Here is a 25,804-nt window from a genome sequence, read left to right as displayed (position 1 = left end):
AGGACCTCTCTGGGAAGGTGACATTCTAGAAAAGACCTGAATGAAGGGCGGAAAGGAACCTTATGAATACCTGGGACTAATGCTCCAGGTAGAGGGAACAGCAAGTGCAAAGGCCTTGAGGTGGGAATGTACTGGGTGCCCGCAGGAAGAGTGAGGAGGCCAGTGTGGATGTGTGAGTGAAAGGGAAAGTGGAAGAGATGAGGTCAGGGAAGTGGACAGGAGCCAGAACTCATAGGGTCTTGTAGGCTGTGGTAAGGAGTTTCAATTTATTCTGGATGTGATGGGAAACCACGGGGAGTGGGAAGTTTGAGAGCAGGCAAGTTATTTAAAACAATTGCTCAGGCACCAGTGAGGTGAAAGAGTTGTGAGGACAGCAGAGGTGTGGCTAAGGGAGGAGACAGAGAGACCACTGAGGAGACCCTTGTAACAATCCAGGAGGGAGGTGATGGTGTTGGAACCAGGCTGGTAGCAGAAGAGACGGGGAAGTGGTTGGGTTCTGAAGTGTTCTGAGAGTCGGGGGCACAGGACTGTCCAATGGTTTGGGTGTGGGGCATTAGGAGTAACAGAGGCAGGAGAAGTGAGAGGGTTCTGGAATGTTCTGAGGGTTGAGCAGGTAGGACTCCATGATGGTTTGGATGGGGGTGAGAGAGAGTAGAGGAGGAGGAAGTGGTCAGGTTCTGGAATGTTCTGAGGGTCAATTGCACAAAACTCGCCCACGGTTTGAATGTAGGGGGTGAAAGAGAGGAGTCCGATCACTCGGGGTTTCTAACCGAGCAACTGGGTGGCACCATCTGCTGCACAAACCCTGATCCAATTCAGGCTCGCCCTCCTCCCCGCCCCCAAGTCCTTTCCACTGCAACTCCAAGCACTCCGTCTGCTGCCAGCAATCTCCTAAAATCACCTCTTCCCTTACTTCTTGCCCCTCTGAGACCCAGCCTGCTCCTGAAGAGGTTCTCTGCTCAACCCCCATGCCCAGAAGGACGGGTGGGATGGTGTGCCTCAGACGGTCCAGCAAAGACTATGGGGGTTGGGGGTGGAGAGTGCCCCAAAAGGAAACAAGGGTGGGGCTGGCACAGTAAGTATGGAAAGGGCCACCCAGCAGACACAAGCAACCAAGCCACTGCAGAGGGATCCCACACACGTGTTTTCCAAGGGGCCCCAGGGGTGACTACTAAGACTATGCCCCTTGACAGGAGAGGAAACTGAGGCCGAGGGAGATAAGATGTCCCAGCCGATGTCTCTCAGATGGACACAGGGCTTGAACTTAGGCCCCATCAGACGGATTCTTTCTCTTCCCCACGTGGGATGAATGGGCTTCCGGGAACTTAGGCCCCATCAGACGGATTCTTTCTCTTCCCCACATGGGATGAATGGGCTTCCGGGGAGTTCCTGCCCCACAACAGTGACAGGGCACTTGTGTTCACTCCAGGTCAAGTCTCAAGGGAGGCTGGTGTCTCCAATGCCCTCTGTTCCTCCTGCCACCCCCACCCTGACCCAAGCCAGCCCCTGGTCCTTGGCCCCTGCTGGTCCCCTGCAGGGCAGCTCAGTGTCAGCTGAAGGGCATCGCCTGATGACCAGCTCTGGGGTGGGAACATGGAGGCATAAATCCTGACACAACTGACAGGTCTTCTTCCTGTCCTCACCCTTCCTGGCATGTTTGATGGGGTCAGAGTGGCTGGGTTGGGTGGGAGGACAAGCACATAAACCTTGGTCCCATCCGGGCTGGACCAGCCTCAAGCTTCCGACCTGATAAATGGACGATAAGAGGATGAGGCCTGGCCCAGTACTGACCTTTCCGGGCTGGAGAGATGGAGCCACTGAGGGCTGAGCCCCAGTGGGGGCCCCTGAGATTTGTGTTGAAGCAACAATGAACCCCTCCTCTCCCCCCAGGAAATGTGCAGAAAGGAACCTGGAGCTTTAGGTGTTTATGTGGGGAGATTCAGCTCACAGATCAGCCCAGCCTGAGACCCCTACCCCCACTGCGGCCACCACTGCTACCCAGCCCTGCTCCTGCCTTCAGCTCTGGCCCCAGCCTGGGGGTTCAACAAACTTACACACCACTTGAATAGCTGAAAAGGGCCAGGCTTCCCTCTCAAGCAGCTCAGTGGGTGGGAGGAGGGAGTACAAAAACAAGTTTATTCATTCAACAAGCATTTATGCGCCTCCTTTCTGCTGTGCCTGGTGCTAGGTGCTAGGGTTTCAGAGATGATATTTGTGTACATAAATCCTGAGGAGGGCTACCCTGCAGGTGTGCATGAAGGTCATGGGGGCATACAGCAGGGAGGTGCCAGCCTTGTGTGGGATGGTCGGGCTGGGCATGGCAGGATGAATAGGAGTTTGCCAGGCACTCCAAACTGACGGAACAGAACAGGGCAGAGACATGGAGGTGTGAAGGAGCTTGTGGGGGCCAGGGGCCCAGGCAGTTGGAGTACAGGGAGTGGTGGGGAGTGATGGGGCGATGAGGCTGTCGAGGAGCTAGAACGCCAGGCTGCGGAGCTTGAGCCTGAGGTTGTGTGTGATTTCAGTCCTGGTGGGCTTTACACACTGGGAACCAGGGTCTTCTCAGAGCCCAGTGCCTCCTGTGCTAGCTCAGCCTTGGACATCCTCCTCCCACCTCCAACATGGCAGGCAAAAACACCGAGGCTCAGAAAGAGCAGGTGACTGCCCCGCTCCCATCCCCAGATCTTCATGGCCCCTGTGTGGCCCTAGGCAAAATATTCAACTATCTGAGCCTCAGTTTCTGCATCTGTAAAATGGGGATGATCACAGGAAGGGTGAGTTTGGTGCTGCAGGAAGTCTACACATACAGCTCATTGGTTTCCATCAGAGGAGGCAGGGCAGTCCCTGCGGCAGACCACTCGCCTCTGGGAACACCCTCAGCCCTCTGTGGTCAAGGCCAAGTCTTCCCTGAGAGCCAGCATGACCAGCCCAATACAGGGCTGCAGATCAGGCATCTGCCAGAGCACAGGCACCAGGGATCAGGACCACCCCACCCCACCCACACGCACACACCCGTAACCGCCAACACAGACCCACTCCACCAGGCAACCCCACACTCACGTTCACACCCACAGGGACTCAGACAGACAGATACCACCGCTGTTGCCCCACAGGCCTCAGACATGGGGGAGCCCTGACTGTGGTTTACACTGGAGAGTCCCAAATTACACCAGCCCCAGCTTAATTATTGGTAGTGCCCCCTTCCTTGTTCAAGTGTCTAGATCTAGATGACAAGTTGTATAGTCAGAGCCTCATACTGGGCACTGGCTGACGTCACTGTTCTCTAGAGGGGCTCTCAGTGCGCATGAGAGCACATGCATGCATGTGTGTACGTGCATGTGTGTACATATGTGCATGTGTGTGGGAGCCCTGGTGGCACAGTGGTTAAGCGTTCCGCTGCTAACCAAAAGGCCAGCAGTTTGAATCCACCAGCCGCTCCTTGGAAACCCTATGGGGCAATTCTACTGTGTCCTATAGGGTCACCATGAGTCGGAAACCACTCAACGGCAAGCGTTTTAGTTTTTGGTTTTATGTGCATGTGAGTGTGTGTGTGAGATCATAGGCATGCCAGAAATTCCTTTGGCTGGCTGGGAAGTCTGTTGGTTTTTAAATGACAGTAAGATTGAAATTAACCAAACCAAACCTACTGCCAGTTGAGTTGATTCTGACTCACATTGTTGCTATGTGTCATGGTGTCAGTTCTGACTCATAGCGACCCTATGTACAACAGAACAAAACGCTACCCTGTCCTGCACCATCCTCACAGTCGTTAGGCTTGAGCCTATTATTGCAGCCGCTGTGTCAGTCCATCTTGTTGAGGGTCTTCTTTTTCACTGGCCCTTGACTTTACCAAGCATAATGTCCTCACTTGTAAGAGAGAAAAACCACCCATCCCATAGGGTTTCCAAGGAGCAGCTGATGGATTCTAACTGCTGACCTTTTGGTTAGTGGCCAGACACTTAACCACTGGGCCACTAGGGCTCCAGATTGAAATTACAGTTATCAAAATACTAAAACCTAGCTCTGTGATATGGCACTACGTGGCTTCTTTCTTAGCACTACAAGTAATGCGATCTAGTGTGATGAATGATATTTTGACATACAGATAATGCAATAAGAACACAGCTAATGCTACGAGGGCTTATTGCCTGTGTTCATAATTAAGGCAACAACTATATTTCTCTTAGAGGTTAGTATCAGAGGTTAGTGCATTCATGCCCAAGGACTCCCTGATATCTTTCCAGAGAAGCTTTTCTGGAGTTGCTCTGGGACTCAGCCTGCAGACCCCCTGCCCTGCCCCAGGCCTGCCCAGCTCAGGCCAGCACACCACCACCACCATCCCACCCCACTCCCCCTTGCCCGGTGCCTGTGCGGCCACCCACAGCCCCAAGCTCCACCACCAGGTGTCGCTGTGCACACATCGTGGCCCAGAGGAACCTCCACAAACCCAGACCTCCGGTTTCACCGATGGCTAGCTCTGCACTGCTTTAAGGGGCAGTGCCCAGAGCGCCCTTTCCCACCTCCTGCAACTTCACCTCGGAACGTTGTTACTCTCCAACCCCACACACCTTGGTACCTGAACATGCTGGTTCCTCTGCCTGGAGCACCCTCCCCTGCCTCGCTACCTAGACCATCGAAGCCCACTGGAGGCAACAGCTCCTCCAGAAAGCCTCCCCTGAGCTGGTTTAGGAGCCCCTCACAGTGTCCACAGCTCCCTGTCACCTTGTCATTGTTACACTGACTGTACACATGTCGTACCTGTTTCTGGGTCCAACTCCCCCACCAGGCTGTGAGCTGGGTGGGGTATTGTGACGAGGTCTACAGGCAGGCACACCTGGGTTTGAATCCCATGACCTTAGGCAAGTGCTGTGTTCTCTCTGAGTTCCAGTGCCCACCTCTGTGAAGTGGGGACAGAAGCCCTCCCTCCCAGGGCTGTAGTGTGATGGGATGAGATCTTAGAAATGCAGAGCCCCAAGCACAGACCCTGGCACATGCCAGTGCTACCAGGTAAATGGTAATGGGACTGAGACATCTCACCCTGGCAATCAGCTGTGGTCCCATCCAAGGCAGGGCAGGCCAGGCCAGGCTGGAAAACCCGTTTGCACAAAGATTCTCGTTATGGGAATTCTTGTCTTCAGGGATGGGGCAGAGTTGCAGTCCCCAGAGAGACCACAATCTTGGAGCCGGGGACACACCTGCTGTTCAGGGGAGACGGATGCTCTGCCACCCTGAACAAGTTCCCTCAAGGACCACACACCACGCTCAGCACCAATGCCCTCCTCCATCTGGCCTCCACAGACTGCTGAACTCCACTTCTACTACACCGTACCCTCCAGCCACACTGGGTCATGGTCAGGGCCCCTGGTGTGCCCTGGGAGGTCCCACAACCCAACCCCCACCCCAAACATGCTTTTCTACCACACCCACCTGTCCAAACCCAGCCCTCTCCATTGGTAGAGGGCAGAGTGGGCTGGGCTGGGGCTGTAGCCACCAGGGGGCACCACTGCCCTCAGATTTGCCAGACTCCTCCAGGAAGCTGGAAGGAGATGCTTCCAAACCCCTGGGCTTTCAGAGTACCCTGGAAACCAGGCTGGGGCTCTGTGCTGGAGAAACTGAGGCAGCTCTCTGAGGCTGCAGCCCAGGGAGTATGGAAGGGAGAACGCCTGTCTCATAAATCAGAGTCTAAAGAAGACCAAATTTCAAAGGCTTATTCCATGCCTGGGACCTTCCAGGCTTACACACCTTCTGTGACAGAGTGATCACCACCTCCACCCAGGCTGCCCGGCTCATCGCAGGACAGCTCTGCCTGCAAGGAGAGAGTTCTACAGTAGTTCTACCCTATTCTGGAAAAGCCAGGTGGTCTTAAGGGATCAAAAAAATTTAAGAGAATAGCTTTACCTCAGGAAGCCACAGGAACAAGAAGCCTCAAAGTCTAAAAGTACATGTGAAATTTCTCAGTGTTTACATGTTAGCTCAAAACTTTCTAAATATTGTACCAGCCAAGCGCTGGAGGTCCTGGTTTATGGTGTAGCTCAGTGACTTAACGACGCAAACCTCAGGGCAGCCCTCCCCTTCCCTTGCATGGGACAACGGGGAGATGGCCCTGCTTTACCCAGCAGCAGCCCTGCCACTGTCAGCAAGTGGGGTCACTGAGGGGGAGCTAGCTCCACAGGAGACCAGGCCACCTTCTGGAGAACGGTCTGCTAAGATGTGGTCAAACCAAGGACGCCAGCACCCTGTGACCCAGCAATTCCCTCCTGTTCACGTGTCCAGGGAAGTCCTCAAACAGGTCCCAGGGGCCTGAGGATGTTCACTGTGCTGGAGTCTGTGGAGGAGTCATCACCGGGGAAAGTGGATGGCCCGCAGCAGAGAGCAGCAACAGGCTGGACAGACACATGCAATAGCGACTGTAAACCATTGTGCTGATTGCAAAACAAGAAACCAAAAGGTATCGATAACACAATACCGTTTCAGCCAATTAAAAATACATGCACAGAAGAGTACGATATGGAAAGAGAGAGAAAAGAGTAATGTTACAGTGGAGAAATGTGACAAACACAACCTCTGCCAGGTTATCAAGGTCAACCTCAACAGTGAGAAGTCATGTTGATAGTATGTATCCATGATGAGTTGAATTGTGTCCCCCAAAAAATACATGTTGAAGTCCTAAGCCCCGTACCAGTGAATGTGACCTTTTTTGAAGATATTACCAGGTAGGTTAACATTAGGGTGGGCCCTGATCAAATATGACTTGTGTCCTTATAAAATGAGAAGAGGCACAAGGACAGAGAGCCACAGAGGGAAGACGGGCATGTGAAGACAGGCAGAGACTGGAGTGCCGCGTCTACAAGCCGAGGAAGACTACAGATTGCCAGGAGCCGCCAGAAACTGACGGTAAGGAAGCATCTTCCGCTAGAGCCTTCAGAGAGAGCACGGCCCTCCCAGCCCCTTGATTTTGGACTTCTAGCCTCCAGAAGGAAACCCTGGTGGCGTAGTGGTTAAGTGCTACGGCTGCTACCCAAAGGGTCGGCAGTTCGAACCCACCAGGCACTCCTTGGAAACTCAAACTGGGAAAGAATAAATTTCTGTTGTTTTGAGCGACCCAGTTTGTGACAAATTGTTACAGGAGCCCTACAAAACCAATACAGTCCCCTTGATATGAGGTGATAAGAATGGCATTTTATTTCTGTTCTTTTCCTCCCAAAAATCCCATAACCCCAATCTAATCACAAGGAAGACAGCAGACAAATCCCAATGGAGAGTTTGTCTGACCAGTACTGCTTGACCAGTGCTCCTCAAAACTGTCGCCGTCACCCCAAAACAAGGGAAGCCTGAGAAACTGGCACAGCCAAGAGGAGCCTAAAGAGACAGGACCACTAAATGTGATGTGGTGTCCTGGATGGAATCCAAAAAAAATGAACCTGGTGCTGTTGAGTTGGTTCTGACTCATAGCAACCCTACAGAACAGAGTAGAACTGCCCCATAGGGTTTCCGAGGAACGACTGGTGGCTTCGAACTGCCGACCTTGCGGTTAGCAACCAAGCTCTTAACCACTACCCCACTGGGGCAGAAAAAGAGACGTTTGATAAAAACTAAGGAAATCTGAATAAAGTGTGGACTTCAGTTTTTGTGTTGTTGTTGTTAGGTGCTATCATGTTGGTTCTGACTCATAGTGATCCTATGTACAACAGGACTTCAGTTAATGATGTATCAGTATTGGCCGATTCATTGTGACAAACGCGTGTATTAACGTAAGATGTTAACAATAGGGGAGACTGGGGTGGGAGTGGAGGATTGGGGTCTCTCTGTACTATCTTTACAACTTCCCGTAAATCCAAAACTACTCTAAACTGAAATGTTTATTCTAAAAATGCGTGCACAACAATCCATAGTACACATTTTCTAAAGCTATTCGCGACAGAGCAAAGATGTTAGGATGGAAGCCTGAAAGCAGGGGGCGGGGCATGGACAGCCCCCAGGACAGTGGCGGGGATGAGTGCCAGCCCTCTGCCCCAAGGTCTCAAAAATAACAGAACAGAGAGGCCAGCTGAGCTCAGGTGTCTTCCACACAGCCCTGTGTATGTGTGTGTGGAAACACCCACCAGCCTTCATGAGGCCCAGGAGGGAGACCCAGGGAACAAGATGGCAGAGTGTCTGGTGTGAACCCTCCCACTGAGGCGGTGCCGTCTCGAGCTGAGTCTCAAGTTGGCTGTGCCTGGAGCAGGTGCTGGCCCAACGGGCAGCAGGAAGGCCTTGGCAGCAGGGCCCTGTAGGTGGGCTAGATCCTGCCAAGGGGATGTGGGACTCACCCTGAGTGTGTGTTGTGCAGGAGTGTGTGCGCATGCATCCACGTGCGTGTGCACGTGTGTGCGTGTGCGTAGTGTGTGTGTATGCATGTGTGTGTGTGTGTACATATGTGTAAGAACTGCATGTGTGCATGTGTGTGACAGAACTGCGTGTACGTGTGTGTGAGAGAATTGTGTTGCATGTATATGCAGGTGTGAGAGAAAGAATTGTGTGTGTGTGTATGTGTGATCCCAATGCATGGTCCCCTGGTGCCCCGTGGTTAAGTGCTGTCTCTTCTCAGGCTCGTATCATGCCACAAACTGTTTCTCAAAGCATAGATGGCACGGCCTTGCTCCAGAGCCCCGGGGACCTTCACTGAGTCTCCCCCTGGGGCTTGGCATGAGTGCCATGTTATATCTCTTTGCACTACTGACACCTCCAGCACCAGACAGTCCATGGTTTGGCCCAAGTGGCAGGGCTGACTGCCTCGCTGCCCGGACCTGCTGCAGAGCACCCTTTCTGGCTCTTGGCCCCACTCAACAATGGCAGAGCCTTCCATGCCAACCTCACAATTGGCCATCACTTTTTCCAGGTCACTAAGAACTACCTTGCGGTGAGTTTGCCCCATCTCTTGGGTTCCTTAAAACCAAAAACCAAACTCACTGTGGCTGTCTGTGTTATAGGGTATAACTGCTCCACAGGGTTGTCTTAGCTGTAACTTCTACAGAAGCAGATCACCCGGCCTGCCTCCTGCGGAACCACTGGGTGGGTTAAAACTGCCAACCTTTAGGTTAGTAGTTGGGCACAAACCATTTGCACCACCTGGGGGCCTTACCCAGTGTTAAAAGCTGTGTCCCAATAAGGTGTTCCCAGTCAATGAAGTTGTGCTTCTGCAGCCTCCTGTTCCAGCCCTGTTGATCAGGCACCACTGGTATCTCAAATACCAGTACGGTCACCCAAGGTGGGCAGGTTTCATTGGTGCTTCCAGACTAAGAGAGACTAGGAAGAAAGACCTGGCTATGAAAAGATCAATGAAATAGACTTATGGATTGCAACAGAATATTGTCTGACAGTGCTGGAAGATGGGCCCCCTGGGTTGGAAGGCACGCAAAATACACAGCGGCTGCACCAATGAATTCGAGCAAGCCAGTTTATGGTGAAGACGGTGCAGGACCAGCCGTTTCGTCTTGTTGTACATGTGGTCACCAAGAGTCAGAGCTGTCTGGACGGCAGCTGGGAGAGGAGGTGGGGCAGTCCCTGAGGGGGTACCTGTTGCCTAAAGGGGGTGAGGCTTCTGCAACCTCTTCCAGCACAGCAGGGACAGCTCCTACAAGGGAAACGCAGGGCTCCAGATGGTTCGGGAGCCAAAATCCTCAGGGGTGTCCATCCTGATGCGTCCGTCCATGTTCGGGATTCTACGCTCCATACCAGGGCCCTGAACTTCACAGGACAGGCCGCAGTGGAGTGATCAGACATCTCTGGAGCTCTGTGGTTCCACAAGCAGGTCTCCAGCCTGCCTTTCCATGGCAGGACACAGGTGGCTCTGCGTGAGCTGCCACAGGTCCCCTGGCTCTCACTCTTAGCCATGAACTGCTTATTAACAACCCCCAGTCCCTCATTATCCCTCTGCAGGGCATCAATACAACTTAACAGTAACCAACCATTATGGGTTGAATTCTGTATTTCCCCAAAAGATATGTTGACATTCTAACCCCAGTGCCTGTGAATGTGACCTTGTTTGGAAACAGGGTCTTTGAAGATGTTATCAGTTAGGTTAACATGAGGTCAAACTGGAGTAAGGTGGGTCACTGATCCTGTATGAGTGGCGTCCTTATAAAATAGAAGAGACACAAATGGAAAATGCCATGTGACCACAGAAGCAAAATCGAAGTGATGGATCTACAAGTCAAGAAACGCCAAGGATTGCCAGCTTTCACCAGAAGCCAGGAGAGGGGCATGAGCAGATTCTCCCTCAGAGCCTCAGAAGGAAGCAACACAGCTGACGCCATGATGTTAGACTCCCAGACTCCGAGAATGGTGAGACAATAAACTTGTTCTTAGAGGCCAGCTTCTTAGTGGCATGTTTTCTTGGCAGCCCTGGGAGACGAATACACCAGCCACCTCTCCGACTCACAGGCACTGTCCCTACCTTTTTCAAATGGCCACACCTCTGCACTGCTGCAGGCTTCCCTGCCACTGGGACGTTTTCCCAGGTCACCTCTGGTGCAATGTTCAGCAATTATGCTGCCTTCTCATGGCAGGGACTACCTGTGCCCCGACCACCACCCAGGACAGGCCAGCCTCCTCTTCACCCTCTGGGCAGTGGTGAGTTTGAACAAATCCGCATACTATGGTGCTCCCGAGTGCCAATTGCATTAGTCTAGGTTATCCTAGAAGCATTGACCATGTTGGGATTAAACAGGAAGGATATAATCAGGGAGATGCCTGTGAGAGAAAATGGGGAGGGAGCAGACAAACCTGGAGAGCCATCAACACAGGTCCAATCCCGATGGAAGGAGAGGGAGGGTGGTTGTGCCAAAGTGTCCCACCTGCGTGCAGTCTGTGGGGGATCCGGCTAGACTGTTGAGGAGCCCTTGGTTCCAAGGCCGCCAGAGGAGTCTGGTGTCTCCGGGGCAAGTCTGCCTCAGTGTTTCTCTCGTGCTGCGTCATCGGCTGGGAGCAGCCAGGAGGAGTGGCTCGGTGCGCACTGAGTGATGGATTTCAGAGTGCAGCCGCGGGAGGTTTGCAAGGGCCCTCTCCCATGATCACCCACCCTCCAGGCCAGCAGGTTTCTCCTGTGTTCACCATGATCCCAGCACCTCACACTGCACCCAGCACATAGCAGAGAATATGCACAAAAGGTCACCCCTGAATGACTGACCATGACTGGCAGGCAGGAGAGTAAAGCTGCGTGTGTGCTCAGCAGTGGCACCCTCTGGACATAGGTCCTGCTGCCTCTTCGGTCTGTCTTTGGAAGGTCAGCATTCTTAGTGCTCACCCTTTCCTGGCCTCACCCTGTCGGAGCTTGGCTCAGTGTCCAATCACATGAAGCAGACACTTCCGTCTCTCCTGCCCTCCACGAGAATGGTGCTGCTATTGGGCTGAGTGTGTCCTTCTCTTAGCTTCAGGGAAATGGAACTGGACACACGTCTTGCTCTCAGACCCATTTCTCCTCACTGATCTTGTTTCTTAGTGGAAAGAAACTTGGGGCACCTGGGCCCAGGCAGGGGCCCTGACTGGAAGGGAATGATCTCCGAGCCAGGGGCACAGACTGAGACCTGCACTCGAGGGCCCGTGGGGTTAAGGCTGTCCTGGGCTCAACCCTGACAATCACTGTAGGGCCTCGTGAAAAACCCCACTGCTCTCGGAGTCCCTGTTGCCATGTGTCACATGGACACTCACAGGCTGCCAGGAGGATTGAACCTGATGGTGTTTATAGCAAAAATGACACAGCCCCCTTCTAGCCTCGGCAAAAACAGCAGACTCACAGTGGTTGTCAGCTGCTGTTGAGTCCACTCCGACTCACGGAGACCCATGTGCGCACAGTAGAACTGCTCCATAGGGTTTTCAAGCTGTGATCTTTTGGAAGCAGACCGCCAGGCCTATCTTCCAAGGTGCCTCTAGGTAGAGGCTTTTTCAATCCAAGATTGCCTGGATTTTAACTCTTAACCAGTTGCTGTTGATTTGACTACGACTCATGACAACCCCGTGTGCGTCAGTGACAACCCCGTGGGTGCCAGGGTAGAATTGTGCACGCTAGGGTTTTCAGGGGCTGGTTTTTCAGAAGTGGATCATCATGTCTTTCTCCTGAGGTGCCTCTGGGTACACTCGAACCTCCAAGATCCCAGTTAGCAGCCAAGTATGTCAACCACGTGCACCATCCAAAGGCTCCTTTAAAATCTTAGAAGCATGGAATTCTAGAATCACTGAGGCTCAGAAACTCTAAGGTCTGAAGGAAATGTTTCGCAGAGCCCACAGGTGGGCCGGGCTCCAGGCTGGATGCCTTACGTGTCTGCCCCTTCCATCCATGAGGCAGGCCTTTGGGGAGAAAGTGCCCCGTTCACAGGTCAGGTGGAGTCACTTGCCTGAGGGCACACGGGGTAAGCATGGACGAGAAGACCCTGCAGGAGCAGGACAGCTGCCCCATGCCCTGTAGCATTCTTAACCCTGAACCCTGCCCTCCTCTTGAATGGAATCCCATTTCTTACTGCCTGACACAGTGACCTTGGACAACAAGAGTGTTAGTTCTAGGTTCCTGTACCAGGAAAGAGAGGTGCAGCCGGGACTGAGGAGGAAGTCCTTGTTGCTGCTGCCCAACCTCGGAGCAGGGCAGGGGCCAGGGGGGAGGAGGAGGGGAGGAGCCAGGAGGCAGAGGCTGCAGCCGCCTCCCCCATTCAAGGCAGGCTGACTGGCAAACAGGCTCACACCTGGTTTTTAACGGTTTTCATTAATTGCCACATCTTAAAATCAAGAAGTTTTAAATTAAAGGGTAGTTTGAGAAGTTGTCTTGAAATATCTGAACAGCGGCCACCTGTGCCCATGCCCATAGAAGACACCGTCACTGGAGCCTCGGGGTCGCCCCTTCACACAGGGCAGCCCTCCACTCTCCAGTTGGCTGCTTCTCGCCTTTACTTCTGATGACTGCTCACAGTAAGAAAGGCATTTTACAGCACGCCAGAGCTGGCGCGTACACAACTATGTGTGCTCCATACACACACACACACGTGCACACAAACACATGCATCATTCTGTGGGCCAATTCTTACCTTTCCTAAACGTGCAGCCCTGTAGCTGTCTATTCCATTTAAGCACAGGCTATGGCCCGCTACCTCAAGACCCACAGGGGTTGTGGCATGCAGTCTGGAACCCACCAGCTTGGAGAAACAGCCAGGGATGGGGCAGAGATATGCATGTGGGGTTCTCATATTTGGGTCCAGAGGCCCATTCTGACTCGATGTGCACCTTGGGGATGTCCCCTCCACTTCAGGGCCTCAGTTTCCCCAGTGCCAATAGTCCCCTCTGCCCCAGCCTAAAAGCCCCAGAACCCTGCACTGGAGAAGGAAAGCTGAGTTCTCACCTCCTCCAGGCTGCCCCAGTCCACTGTCTGACCTACAGGGCCAGGGATGGGGTCCTGGAGGGCATCCAAAATGACAGACCAGGGGAGGTCCACTCTGGGAGGGGAGGAGGGAGGAGAAGCAGGAAGAGAAGAAAGCATCCCAAAGTGGGCATTTGTTTGCACTTCCGTTCTTCCACCCTGGAGATGAGCTCCTTTTTTTAGGTTAATTGTCTGTGTAAGACATCGAGAAAGGTCGCGACCCACACTCTGACACGCAGGCCAGGCTAGGGATGATGTGACATTCAGACATCATTGTCAAACTCAAACACGTCAAGGTAAGGGACCAGAAGGTTTTTACTTTGAATTTTTTTTTACAATGCACATGTGCTACTTTTATAGTTTAAAAACAAAAACAAAAAAACTTACAATGATTTTTTTTTCTAAAAAGGTAAAGAACGAATCACAGTGGAAGATGAAACGAAACGTCCGCTTTGGGACAGGTCATCCAGTTGAGTCCGAAAGCCCCGACGTGGCAGTTTGTCTCCTTTCTGCAGTAGTTGCCCAGCCTGTGTCTTCGACTCCACCTGGAGGGTCTGGCAGTCACCTCAAAGCCGTCCTCAAAGCTCCACGCAGCATGCACCTATGGACACACCCCCCACCGCTAACTCCCTCCACATGGGGCATGCGAGAGGCTCAGGAACCCAAGAGGAATCAAGTCAGCAAAATTAAGTTAATTTACAAAGTTATAGGTAAAACCATCCCAATAATTTCCCAACCCCACCTGTGTGGTTTAGAAACAGAAAGGAGAGCTTGCCCGGTGCAGTGAGGGCAGCAGCCCAGGGTGCACGGCGTGGAACTACTAGAGGGGCCTGAGGCCTCAGTGGCCCACAGGGCGGCCAGCCTCACAGGGCGAAGGTGGTGAAGAAGACATGTATCTTGGCCAGGAAGGTGGTGACGGAGCCCTGGCGCCACAGCTTCATCTCCACGTCCAGGGCAAAGTCCCGGGGCTCGCGCACGGTGCGCTGCAGGTAGACGACGCCCGTGTAGGCATTGAGCCGGCGTGTGCCGAAGTAGCCCTCCTCATTGCCCTTGGTGATGGTCAGGGAGATGGTGTCCCCTGCGAAGGCGGGCGCTGGGCCAATGCGGAAGATATGGGCAGGCACCAAGAGGCCCGTCTGGAAGTTGAGCTGGTAGTGCGTGATGCGTGCCGGCGAGTTCTGGCACTCGATCAAGTCGTGGCACGTGGTACGCTCACACTTCCTGCGGGGACAGCGAGATGAGGGGGGCCTGGTCAGCAGGGTCCCAACAGGCACGTCTGTTCTCAGGCTCTCCCACCCCAACCGTCCACCCCCACCCACTCTGTCCACTCCTGTGCGTGCTATCAGGCCTCGGTGTAGGCTCAGAGCTCGTGCGCCTGGGCTCAAATGCTAGCTCTGCCACTAAGTACCTGGATCAGTGGCTATGCAGTCAACTTCAACTCATGGCAACCCCGTGTGTGTCCGAGGAGAACTGTGTTTCACACGGTTTTCAATGGCTGATCTTTCAGAAGTAGGTTGCCAGGACTTTCTTTTCTGGGTGGATTTGAACCTCCAACCTTTTGGTTAGCAGTTAAGCACTTCACCACTCGCACCACCCAGGGACTCTACCACTTACTAACCAACCAAAAACCCAAACCCCGTGCCGTCGAGTCGATTCTGACTCATAGCGATCCTACAGGACAGAATAGAACTGCCCCACAGAGTTTACAAGGAGTGCCTGGAAGATTCGAACTGCCGACCCTTTGGTTAGCAGCTATAGCACTTAACCTCTACGCCACCAGGGTTTCCTACAACTTACTAGATGGTGTTAAGTCATATCACCTCTCTAGGTCTCCGTTTGCTCATCTGTAAGATGGGGCTAATAACAACCTCATCCTTTCACAGGAGGACGGGGCAAGTTTAGAAACATGCAGTGCTTGGCACAGTGCCTGATATGGTTTGTTAGCAGCTCTTGTCCATTCACGTGCATGCACCGTCCTTCTTCCCCGCCATCCATCTACCCACCCACGCCTTCATGCATACACCAACCATCCACTCACTGATTCATTACTCACTTCTACCTTTCATCATCCCTGCCTTCCTTCCTATCCACTTCCTGGATTTTTATCATCCTTTTCTTTAAAAAAATCTTTTTATCTTGCACACCCCTCAGCTATGTGGATTCCCTGGCTCTGGTGGTTTATTGTTTTAATTATTTTTAAATTCTGTTTCTTCCACAATGAGCCATTTGCTCTTCTGACTTGGGAGGAGCTGCTTTTCCTGGGAGGAAACCTCTCTGAGCATCAAGGCAGAGTGGCGCCTGCTCCGGATAGAAGCCTGGAGGCTCGGCCACGCTAGACAGACGACAATGAGGAGAGAATGTCTGTCAACCTCCAGGCTGGCGGAGGCCTCAGATCTCTAAGCACTCACAGCCACAATCCAGTCTCTTCCTGGCCCTGTGAGCCACTGTTATCTCCATCATTAAATCACAGACTAAAAAACTCCCTGCTTCCAAAAAAGGACACTGCTCAGGCACTCAGGGGCTCAGGAGCTTTGTAGAATCACCCAGAACGGAGCTCCTGACTGGCATGCCACAAGTAACAACCACAACAACGGCACTTATTCCAGCACTGTGCTAAGACGTGACATGAATACTCACAACACCCCTCCTCGGGTTGTGCTATTATCATCGCCATGTTACAGATGAGACAACTGAGGCCCAGAGAGCTGAGGTCACCTGCCCAGGCTCCCAGACATGCTCACCTAAGTGTCCCAAGATACATGCACATGGACGTTCACCCGGGCCATGGGGGCACCCGGTAGACAATAATGACACACCTCCACTAGGAAATACCAAGCAGTCACTCTAACAGGGAGGTGGCCTGCATGTGCTGATGTCAAAGACAGCATGAAAGTGACAGGGCCAGCTGCAGACAAACAAGCCCAGCTGTGCAAAAGTAGTGCCAGCATGTTTGGTTTATGCTGGGATGGGAGAGCAGATGGACAGACCTTAACCTGTTAGCAGTCACACAGATGCCATTTACTGGAGAGGTCGGGGGATAAGAATTTTTCACTTTGGCTGGTAGGCTTTTACTATTTAATTTTTTTTTACAAGCATATACAGCCAATCCTGGTTATTCATGGACTCCATATTCGAGAATTTACCTATTTGCTAATATTTTTGTACAACCCGGAAATCAATACTTGCAGCCCTTTCATAGTTATTCGGGGACCCCCACAGAGCAGCAAAATGTAAGCTGCCCGACACGCACGCACACCTCCAGCTGACGGCCAGCAAGGCAACTCTGCTGTCTTGCTTCAGCTCTCACACTGCAAACAAGTGTCCTTGGCACAGTCTATTTAGTCCCATTTTTTCTGCATTTTAGGGCCTTTTGTTGGTGATTTCACCTTTTAAAATGGCCCCAAGCGTTGTGCTGAAATGTTGCCTAGTGTTCCTAAGAACAAGACTGTGCTGTGCCTAATGGAGAAGATCCCTGTGTGTTCTATTTGAGCTTTATTCAGGCATGGGTTATAGTGTTGTTGGCCACAACTTCAGCGTCAATGAACAATCTATATTAAAATAAGGTGTCTTTAAACAGAAACACACAGAAAACAAGGTTCTACATCGATGGGTTGAAGAAAACGTTGTGACCAGAGGCTCACAGGAACTACCCCTGCACTTCCCCTGGAGCAATGGTCCAGTATTCCCTAATTCAGTGTTTGTGGCAACTTCATAGAACATAACTACGTGAATAATGAGAATCAACTGCATCACTTTGTAATTTAAAAAATTTAAATCTGGGAAATACTTGACAAAATAAATGGAAGACAAACTACTATACTAAGAACAAGAAAACATTAAGAGAATACATATTTACAAAAGAAAGGGTAAGAAATACAGCCAAACACCGAGAGTGTCCACCAGGCAGGTGGTCCCTAGCCTGCAAGAAGCCCTGTGCCCACCTCCAGGTGTTCCCACCCTGTGCAGGCCCCCTCTCAGTGGCCTCTCCGTGCTGGACTGTGTGACCAGCAGCAGAAGGCAGGGGATGTCACTTTCAAGGTCAGGTTCGGTCCTTGCCAGGGCTCTGTCTCATCACTCCCTCTGGGGCCAGCCGTGTGTGAGCAGCACCCATGGGGCAGGGAACTGAGGCCTCCTGCCCACAGCCACAGGAAGGAGCAGTGAGCTCCTGCAGCCTCACAACAGCTGGAGCACAACTTCATGAGAGACCCTGAGGCAGAACCGCCCAGCTAAGCTGCTCCTGGATTGTTGGCCCTCAGGAACCATGGGACAGTAAATGTTTGTCGTTGTAAACTGCTAATTATTCGGAAATTTCATTACACAGCAACAGATAACTAATAAGTATCTGTGCATGTGTGTGTGCACGTGAAAGAGAGAGAGAAAGTGAATGAGAGCAGGGAAGGAGATGAGACTTCCTGGGAACATTTTCCTCTGTGTTTTCTATACTCTGAGCTTCCTGCAAAGTACACTTATCTGCTTTTGGTAAATGAGGACCAAGGCCCAGGCAGCTGGGGGCTGTGCACAGTAGGAAGTGGTCCAGGCAGGGCTTCCCTTGAATACCACAGAGTTTGTGCAGGGCCAGGCCTGGCCGGGAGGGGCACTCACGTTTCGGAAACACGGACGTAGTTCGGTGGGCACTCAAAGCGCAGGCAGCGGAAGCTGCCCTGGATGTTGTGGCAGGTCTCGGACTCGGAGCAGTTGTGGGTGCCCAGCGCACACTCATCCAGATCTGGAGGGAGGAGAAGAAGGGCAAAGTGAGGGATCCCCCTTACTGTGGCACCCCAGCCTGAACCACCCACACCCCCAGTGGAATCCTGGGTCCCAGAGCAGCTGGTCCTGACTTGGGAACCCACAAGCTCATAGGCCACCCTGCACCACACATGCTCATCTGGTCCCTTCTGTACCCAGCAGCCAGAGCCTTGCTTTGAAATGCAAATCACCTTATGTCATGTCCTCAGGTGGCATCCCAGGCTCCTAATGTCAAAGCTAAGTACCTGCCACGGACATCAAGCTATTGGATGCAGAGCCTCTGAGCCCTTTTCTGAGCCCTTCCCCTCCCCTGGGCTGCAGTCACGCTGAACTCCTGCAAGCTGCCCTAACATGTGGATCCCCTGCCTACCTCAGGGCCTTTGCACATGCTATGCCCTTTGCTGGAACTCTCCCCACATCTTCTGACATGGCTCCTTCTCATGTTTCAGATCTCAGCTCCCAACCACCCTACATGTCCCCCTCCCCATCGCTCTCCATCCCACCACCCATTTATTTTCCTGCTACTTGTCAAGCACAGAAGCACGCCTAAGCTATTCTGTACATCTGCCCTGTTTCCACCCACCCCCTCCTCATCATGAGGTCCAGTAGGGAGGGGCTTTTGTCTTTCTCGCTCCCACGGCATCCTCACTACCAAGAAGAATGCCTGGCCCAGTGCCGGGGCTCAATCCATACTGCTGCATGGAAGCACACAACCCGTCACTTGTACATAGTCCAAGATGCACAGGTATGAATGTCATCGTGAACTGCAGACGTGCTCATGCTTCATGTACACACCCCACACGTGCAAACACCAACAGGCACGTACACACCCTCATGGGCACACAAGCACACAGAGGCCCATTCAGGACACTGAGGCATAAACACACACATGACGGATGGGCGAGAAGCTCCAACAAAAGCTCAGAGAAGCAAGCACGTGTGTACAGGAGTGTGAATGTGAAGGAGTGAAAGACAGAAAGTGTGTGTACGTGTGTGTGTGTGTGTGTACACGCGCGCGTGTGAGAGAGGGAGAGCTGAAGGCCAACCTATTAGACAAAAAGCCAAATAAATGAACTCCAGAGGCCCCTTCTGCAAAGTCAGCTGCTCACTCAGAAAGGGCAGACTCAGGGGGCCCCAGGTGCCGTCACCTGGGGTGGGCCTGTCAGGGGCAGGGATGAAAACCCCGGGCTACCCTGAGGGGCTCTGAGTCTTGTCCACTTCTCCATGTGGACCCTGTATGGGAAGGTTTCCTCACTGAATCCTCACACTAGCCCTGTGAGATGAGGGCCACCAGCCTCTGAAAGAGAAGGGAACCAAGGCTCAGAGAGGGGGTCAGCCTTACTGAAGGTCACACAGCAGGCAGCAGGGCAGCTGGGGTGGGAAGTCAGGTCTGCCAGACGCCACTGTCTGGGATCTGATCACTATGCCGAGCTGATTCCCAACAACAACATAATAGTAATAACCAGACTACACCCAGAGTTTCCTAAAGGACATCCATGTGATACTTGAGGTGGTCAGCACTCACCAACTCACTTACCCGTCACAACACCCCATGGGGCAGGCCCTGGACCCCATCTCACAGCTGAGCCCAGGGCACATGCCACCGCAGGGCTGCGTGGGCTCAACCTACAGCCCGTTCCCGACCTGGCCCGTCTGTCCCCGCCCTGCAGCAGGAGTCAGCCCATGTTAGTTCACCTCTCAAGGCCTTATTTTCCTCCTATGCCGAATGGGTCATGCTCCCAACTTCCCAGGGTGGCAACAAAGATGGGTGAGGGAACACATGGAAAGAAGCCAGATGGGGTGGGGCCCAGGATGGGCGGGTCACTGTCCTGCCCCTGGTTAATTAACTGACTCCACATGAAGGGAGGTCCCCTTCTGTTTCTCAACCTATGACCTGGCTGCCCACTCGGGTGAGCAGGAGTTCTGACTCCTGGAGCCTGGGCATGGGGCTGGGGTAGGAGTGGGGCAGGAATGGGGTAGTCTGCCCTGGGTAGGGGCTGATGGAGTTTACAGTCACTGACTGCAGCCTGGCCTCACCAAGCTCACAGGAAGCTGTCACAAGAGCCCCGGTGGCTGCAACCTCTCCAGGATAGCTCAGGCTAGGGGATGTGCAAGATGGGGACAAGGCTGCCTGTCCAGGGGTGTCCCTGCACCCTCACCCATGGCATTAATCTCAACTCAGGTGCCCAGAAATAGCGGACAAAGCAAAACAACACAGAAGCATAGAAATGTTATAGAACACAGCCTCCAGAAGACGTCTCCGAAGGCTTTTGAAAGACCTGGGAAAACAAGCACTTATATCCATAGTAATTCTAACAGCTATTGCTCAAAGTCACCCCTTATCGAGCCAAGTGCTGAGAAGGGCTTCACGTACCTTCACCTAAGAAAAAGGCAGGATTCAAGACTATTTCCAGTATGATTTGAATTAGCTTTATATTTCCTGCACCTATGTCTGCATATATACAACATGGGAGCAGCAGTCAAGAAATCAAACAATGTATTGCATAGGCCAAATCCGCTGCAAAAGACCTCTGTGAAGTGTTCAAAAGCCAAGCTATCACTCTGAGGACTACGGTGTGCCTGACCCAAGCTATGGTACTTTCAATCACCTCATATGCATGCGAAAGCTGGACAACGAATAAGAAGACGGAAGAACCAATGCCTTTGAATTATGGTGTTGGCAGAGAATACTGAATATAGCAGGGACCGCCAGAAGAACGAACACATCTGCCTTGGAAGCAGTACAGTCAGGATGCTCCTTAGAAGCGAGGATGCCGAGACTTTGTCTCATGTACTTTGGACATGTTATCAGGAGGGACCAGTTCCTGGAGAAGGACATCATGCTTGGTAAAGAAGAGGGTCAGTGAAAGATAGGAAGACCCTCGACAAGAGGGACTGACCCAGTGGCTGCCAATGATGGGCTCAAACACAGCAATGATTGTGAGGACAGCAAAGGACTGAGCAGTGTTTCGTTCTGTTATACATATGGTCACCATGAGTCAGAACTGACTCAATGGCACCTAACAACAACATGTTTGCATAAAGAAATCCTGGAAGGAGATGGATCCGTGTATTAGCAGTAGCTGCCTCTTGGTTAAGTCACATGGTCGTATGGTCCATGAGCACCTCCACTGTGGGCACTGCTCTAGGTGCTGGGACACAGGACGGACACGGCCCTACCTTCATGGAGTGCATGTTCTAGGGAGGGGATGTCTGAGTCTGTTTCCATCCTTTCATTTAATATTGAATAGGAGTAGCCAGCATATTCTTTGCCCATGGTCACCCTCCCATTTCACCTGCAGGAGCTCAATGCAGTCTAAGTCAGAACAGGGCCAGAGAGCACAAGGGGTGAGAGGTGCTGGAGATGCAATGAGGACTAGAGCGTAGAGACCCGGCTTGCCAGATCTTCTGCCCTCAGGGAGGCAGCCCCCTCACTCCCACCAGCAAGTGACAGAGCAGGCTGCAAGGGGGCAGAGGAAAGGGATGCAGAGAGTAAGGGCAGAAGTGAGCCCGGGCACTTGCGGGCCCCGGGCTGGAGCCAGGCACTGGATCCCACTGCACAGAAACCAGACGCGCAGGGCGTGCATGTGCCCTGGACCCCTACGGGCACCCCAGCCAGGCAGCATTCAGCACAGGGCTGGGGAAGGAGGGCCAGAGAGGAACTATCCCCAAGAGCAAAAACCACTGAAGTGTCTGGCTGAGTGTTCTGTGATCAGGGCCTCAGTGTCGAGGATAAAATCACGCTCTGGAAATGTAACACCACGTTGCCTGCACAGCTCAGTTTATGATGGGTAAAATCCTTACCTTTTATAGCATCCACACATATTATTTTTCAAATGACAAAACAAAGGACTTTGCTGCGAGGAGACCCAGGCTACCCTCTCAAGCCCCTGTGGGCTTCCAGGTCACGATCCACATGGTGTTCCTCAGGGCCTTTGAGATTTTTCCCCTCACAGCAGGGACAGTAAGGAATGCTAGTACACTGGGACTAAGTGCACACACAGACTGGGGCTACTCTCACTGGGCACAGTGCTCTCTGACCTAGTCCACGCCAGGCCATTCCATCCCACCCTACCCTGTATTCCAGGCTAAGGTACTAAGAAGATAAACAGCTGCTGAGATCCACTAGCTAGACTTCTGGATCCACGCATAGGTAGCAGTCACCAGCCTACACATGCCAGTCTGACTCTGTCCTCTGCTGGGCGCTGACTCTGGCCCCTGGACAAGAGGACCTGCCTTTGTGGACCAAAATGCCACCCAGGACTGGGGCAGGACCCTGGCCAGAGTCAGACGGCTGCAGCCCCAGGAGCTCTGGGTCCTCAATTCCCCTTGCTGAGGAAGATGCAGTCTGTGGCTGCCAGGAGAGGGACAGGGGCCTCAACTCTGGACACTGCGCAAATGGTTCTCCCAGGGCTGCTGGGAGCCCCTCCTGCATCCTGCCAGGTGGCTGAGGCCCCTCAGGCTTGCCCCGCTTAATCTCAGGGGCCTTGGTAAACCCCAATGGAACTGAACTTAGAATCCTGGGCTTTCAGGCTTAGAAGGAACATTAGACGTCACAGAATCTGGTCCCCATCTAGGCAGGAACCCCTCTATTGCAAATTTACCAGGCGGCTGCCCAGCCCCTGCTTACATGTCCCCAGGAATGGAGAGCCCCTCCTTCCTGTGCGGCCCTTCCCTCCCTGAGAAGCTCTGACTAGGAGAAGGCATGTGGAGCAGGGATACGCCTCCACGACCCCTTCTCCACTCCCCTGGGTCCCCATACCCTCTGGTCCACAGACCACCTGCTGCCCATTTCCCTGGAGAGCATCGCAGAGAGTTGAGGACAGCAACTGGGACACCTGAGGCTGTTTTTCCCCCTGCCTCCTCTAGAACTACCTAGGGTACCCTGTCCCCCTCCCAGGGAAGGGCCCAGAGCTGAGCCCAGGCCTGGAAGACTCTCAGCTGGCCCGAGTAGAAGGACTGTCACCTTCCTCATGCCAGGCATAGACCTTGGTTAATGTGGCCACTGGTGGCCTGGCCATTCTGTACTGATAGACTTGGTGTGGGAGCTCCAAGCACGAAGCAGGCCACGTGAGGTTGCCTGTGGGGCAGGGGAACACTGGCTCACCCTTGCAGGACCTCCCGTTGGCCATCATGGCGTAGCCCCGCTCTGGACACGCACACTGGTAGCTCCCCGGCGTGTTGAGGCAGCGGAAAGTGCAGAGGATGCTGGCGCCCTGCGCGCACTCGTCAATGTCTGCCAGAGAGAGAAGTGGCACCTCAGGAGCCCCAGCCACCCCCAGGGCCTGGCTGCGGACAGTCTACCTGCCCCGTCACAGCCACAGTGCTGAGAGGCCCACTTCACAAGTGAGGACAGCAGGCCCAGAGAGATGCCCAAGGCAATACAGCCACACAGCACTCCCTCCCAGCGCTTGCCCCCGGGGACTGCTCTGTAACTTCAGCTGTCGGCTGAGGGACAACAGGTACTGGTGATGAGCCGGGCACTCTCACAGGCATTACTTAACCTAACCCTCCATCCCCTCTGAGGTCGGGGTCATTATCCCATTTTACAGAGGAGAAGCCTGAGACTCCAAGTGGGGAAGTAATTTGCCAAAGTCACTCAGCCAAAAAACAGCAGGGCTGGAACTCAAACTCAGATCGGACACTAGCCTATGTCTATCCTGAGTCTGGAACACAGGGGAGGGGTGTCTGTGGGGCCCAGGGAGAGAAAAGGTACCTCTGCAGGTGTGCCCATCCTCGGCCAGCTGGTAGCCCTGGCGGCAGTAGCACTGGTAGGAGCCATAGATGTTGGCACACTCCTGGCTGCAGCGCTGGGACTCGCACTCATTCACGTCTGCAGGAGGTGAGCCATCACAGTGGGGCCCTTCCAGCCTTCCCCCACCTGGGATGAGGGCTGAGGCCCCCACGGCTCACCTCAAGCCTGGTTTTACAGCCGCCCCTAGGGGCCGATGGGGGAAAGAGGCCCAGGAAGGGCAAAGCACCTCCCTGGGGCATGCAGCTGGGGTAGGGACAGAGCAGGGCTTGCTGGTGGGCTCCTGGCCAGCTGCTAGAAGGAAGCACTCACAGATTGGGTTCAGAATCCCTATGCGGGAAGCCTACAAGGGTCCACGGCACTTGGCACCAATGTCTCCTGGAGGCGTTGCCCAGGGCACTGACAAGGACCTTCTTGGGGCCTGGGGCTCATGTGGAACTGCATGGGTGACAGAGTAGGCCCACAGTATGGAATGAACAAGCATGTGAGTGAACGAGAGGATGTGCGAGCGAGCGAGGCAGCTAACGCCGATGTCTCCTTCACTCTGAGCTCTTTGCAGGCAGGGACTTGTCTTTCTATTCATTCAGTAAAGGACTACTAAGCCCCTACGGTGTGCCAGGTCTGTGCCAGGACGGGGACATGGCTGTGAACAAGATGACAAAAGTCTCCCCATCATGGAGCTGACATTCATGTTGGGGGTGCAATGGACTGAATTATGTCTCCCAAAAATACGTGTATCAATTTGGCTGAGCCATGACTCCTAGTATTGTGTGACTGTCCACCATTGTGTCATCGCATGTGGTTTTCCTAAGTGTTGTAAATCCTATCTCTATGATATTAATGAGATGGGATTAATGGCAGTTATGTTAATGAGGCAGGACTCAGTCTACAAGATTACATTGTGTCTTAAGCCAACCCCTTTTGAGATATAAAAGAGAGACGTGAGCAGAGAGACATGGGGACCTCATGCCACCAAGAACAAGAACCAGGAGAATACTGCATCCTTTGGACCTGGGGTCCCTGTGGTGAGAAGCTCCAGTGGAAGACTGATGACAAGGACCTTCCTCCAGAGCCAACAGAGAGACAAAGCCTTCCCCTGGAGCTGGCGCCCAGAATTTGGACTTCTAGCCCTACTAGACTGGGAGAGAATAAATGTCTCTTTGTTAAAGCCATCCACTTGTGGTATTTCTGTTATACCGGCACTAGATGACTAAGACAGGGGGAGTAGATAAACAAGTAAAACCACTAATCTTAGGAGGTGGCACGTGCCGTGGACAGAAATAAGGCAGAGAAGGGGCAGGGGTGTGTTTGGGCAGCTGCAGTTTAAGTAGGGTGATTGGAGTGAGTCACTAACAGGGAAGGTGCGTGTGGACATCCAGGGGCAGGCACTCCAGGCAGAGAGCACAGCATGGGCAAGGGCCCTGAGGTGGGTGCATGTTGGTACGTCAGAGCACAGCAAGGAGGCAGGCGAGGACAGAGGGAACAGCAAGGAGAGGGTGGGAGGCCACTGTTGGACCCATGTCTCAATCCTCACGATCTGGCAACATCCACAGTGCTCACAAAAAATGATGGAATGAATGAACAAATGAATGAATGCATTCTCTCCTCTCCTGGTGTCTGAGCTGCTTAGGGGTGAGGGACCATACCAGATTCATCTCTAGCATTTAGTCAGCCAAAGGACTAAAGAATGAACGAATGACTCTATGACTACACAGAGGAGACAAAGGCCTCCATCCCCACAGTTCTCAGCCCATGGCATGGCTTAGATGTTCACATGTGCTCATACCATGCATGCATGAATGAGTGAATGAATGAATGCCTGAATGAGTGAATGAATGAATGCCTGAATGAGTAAATACATGAACGAAAGTGACAGAATTTTTTTCAGAGCCTAATCTCGTCTGACATAACCAGGCCTGTCACAC

At 53.0% G+C, this 25,804-nt stretch overlaps 1 protein-coding gene across 1 annotated transcript in view; it reads right to left on the bottom strand.

The window, feature by feature from the left end:
* Positions 1-13,690: 13,690 nt before the first annotated feature.
* FBLN2 (fibulin 2) overlaps positions 13,691-25,804 on the bottom strand; it is a 70,545-nt gene continuing 58,431 nt past the window's right edge. The window contains exons 13-16 of the mRNA XM_064274815.1: positions 23,844-23,960; positions 23,235-23,363; positions 17,984-18,107; positions 13,691-14,602 (exon numbers count right to left, since the gene is read on the bottom strand). Of these exons, the coding sequence (XP_064130885.1) occupies positions 14,245-14,602; positions 17,984-18,107; positions 23,235-23,363; positions 23,844-23,960 (728 nt within the window). The 3' untranslated portion in view covers positions 13,691-14,244. The remainder of the gene's footprint in view (positions 14,603-17,983; positions 18,108-23,234; positions 23,364-23,843; positions 23,961-25,804) is intronic.

Source organism: Loxodonta africana, chromosome 22, assembly GCF_030014295.1.
Source record: "Loxodonta africana isolate mLoxAfr1 chromosome 22, mLoxAfr1.hap2, whole genome shotgun sequence".
Lineage (NCBI taxonomy): Eukaryota > Metazoa > Chordata > Mammalia > Proboscidea > Elephantidae > Loxodonta > Loxodonta africana.
The sequence above is the reverse complement of the archived record's forward strand: the minus strand, read 5'-3'. Positions and strand labels throughout refer to the sequence as shown.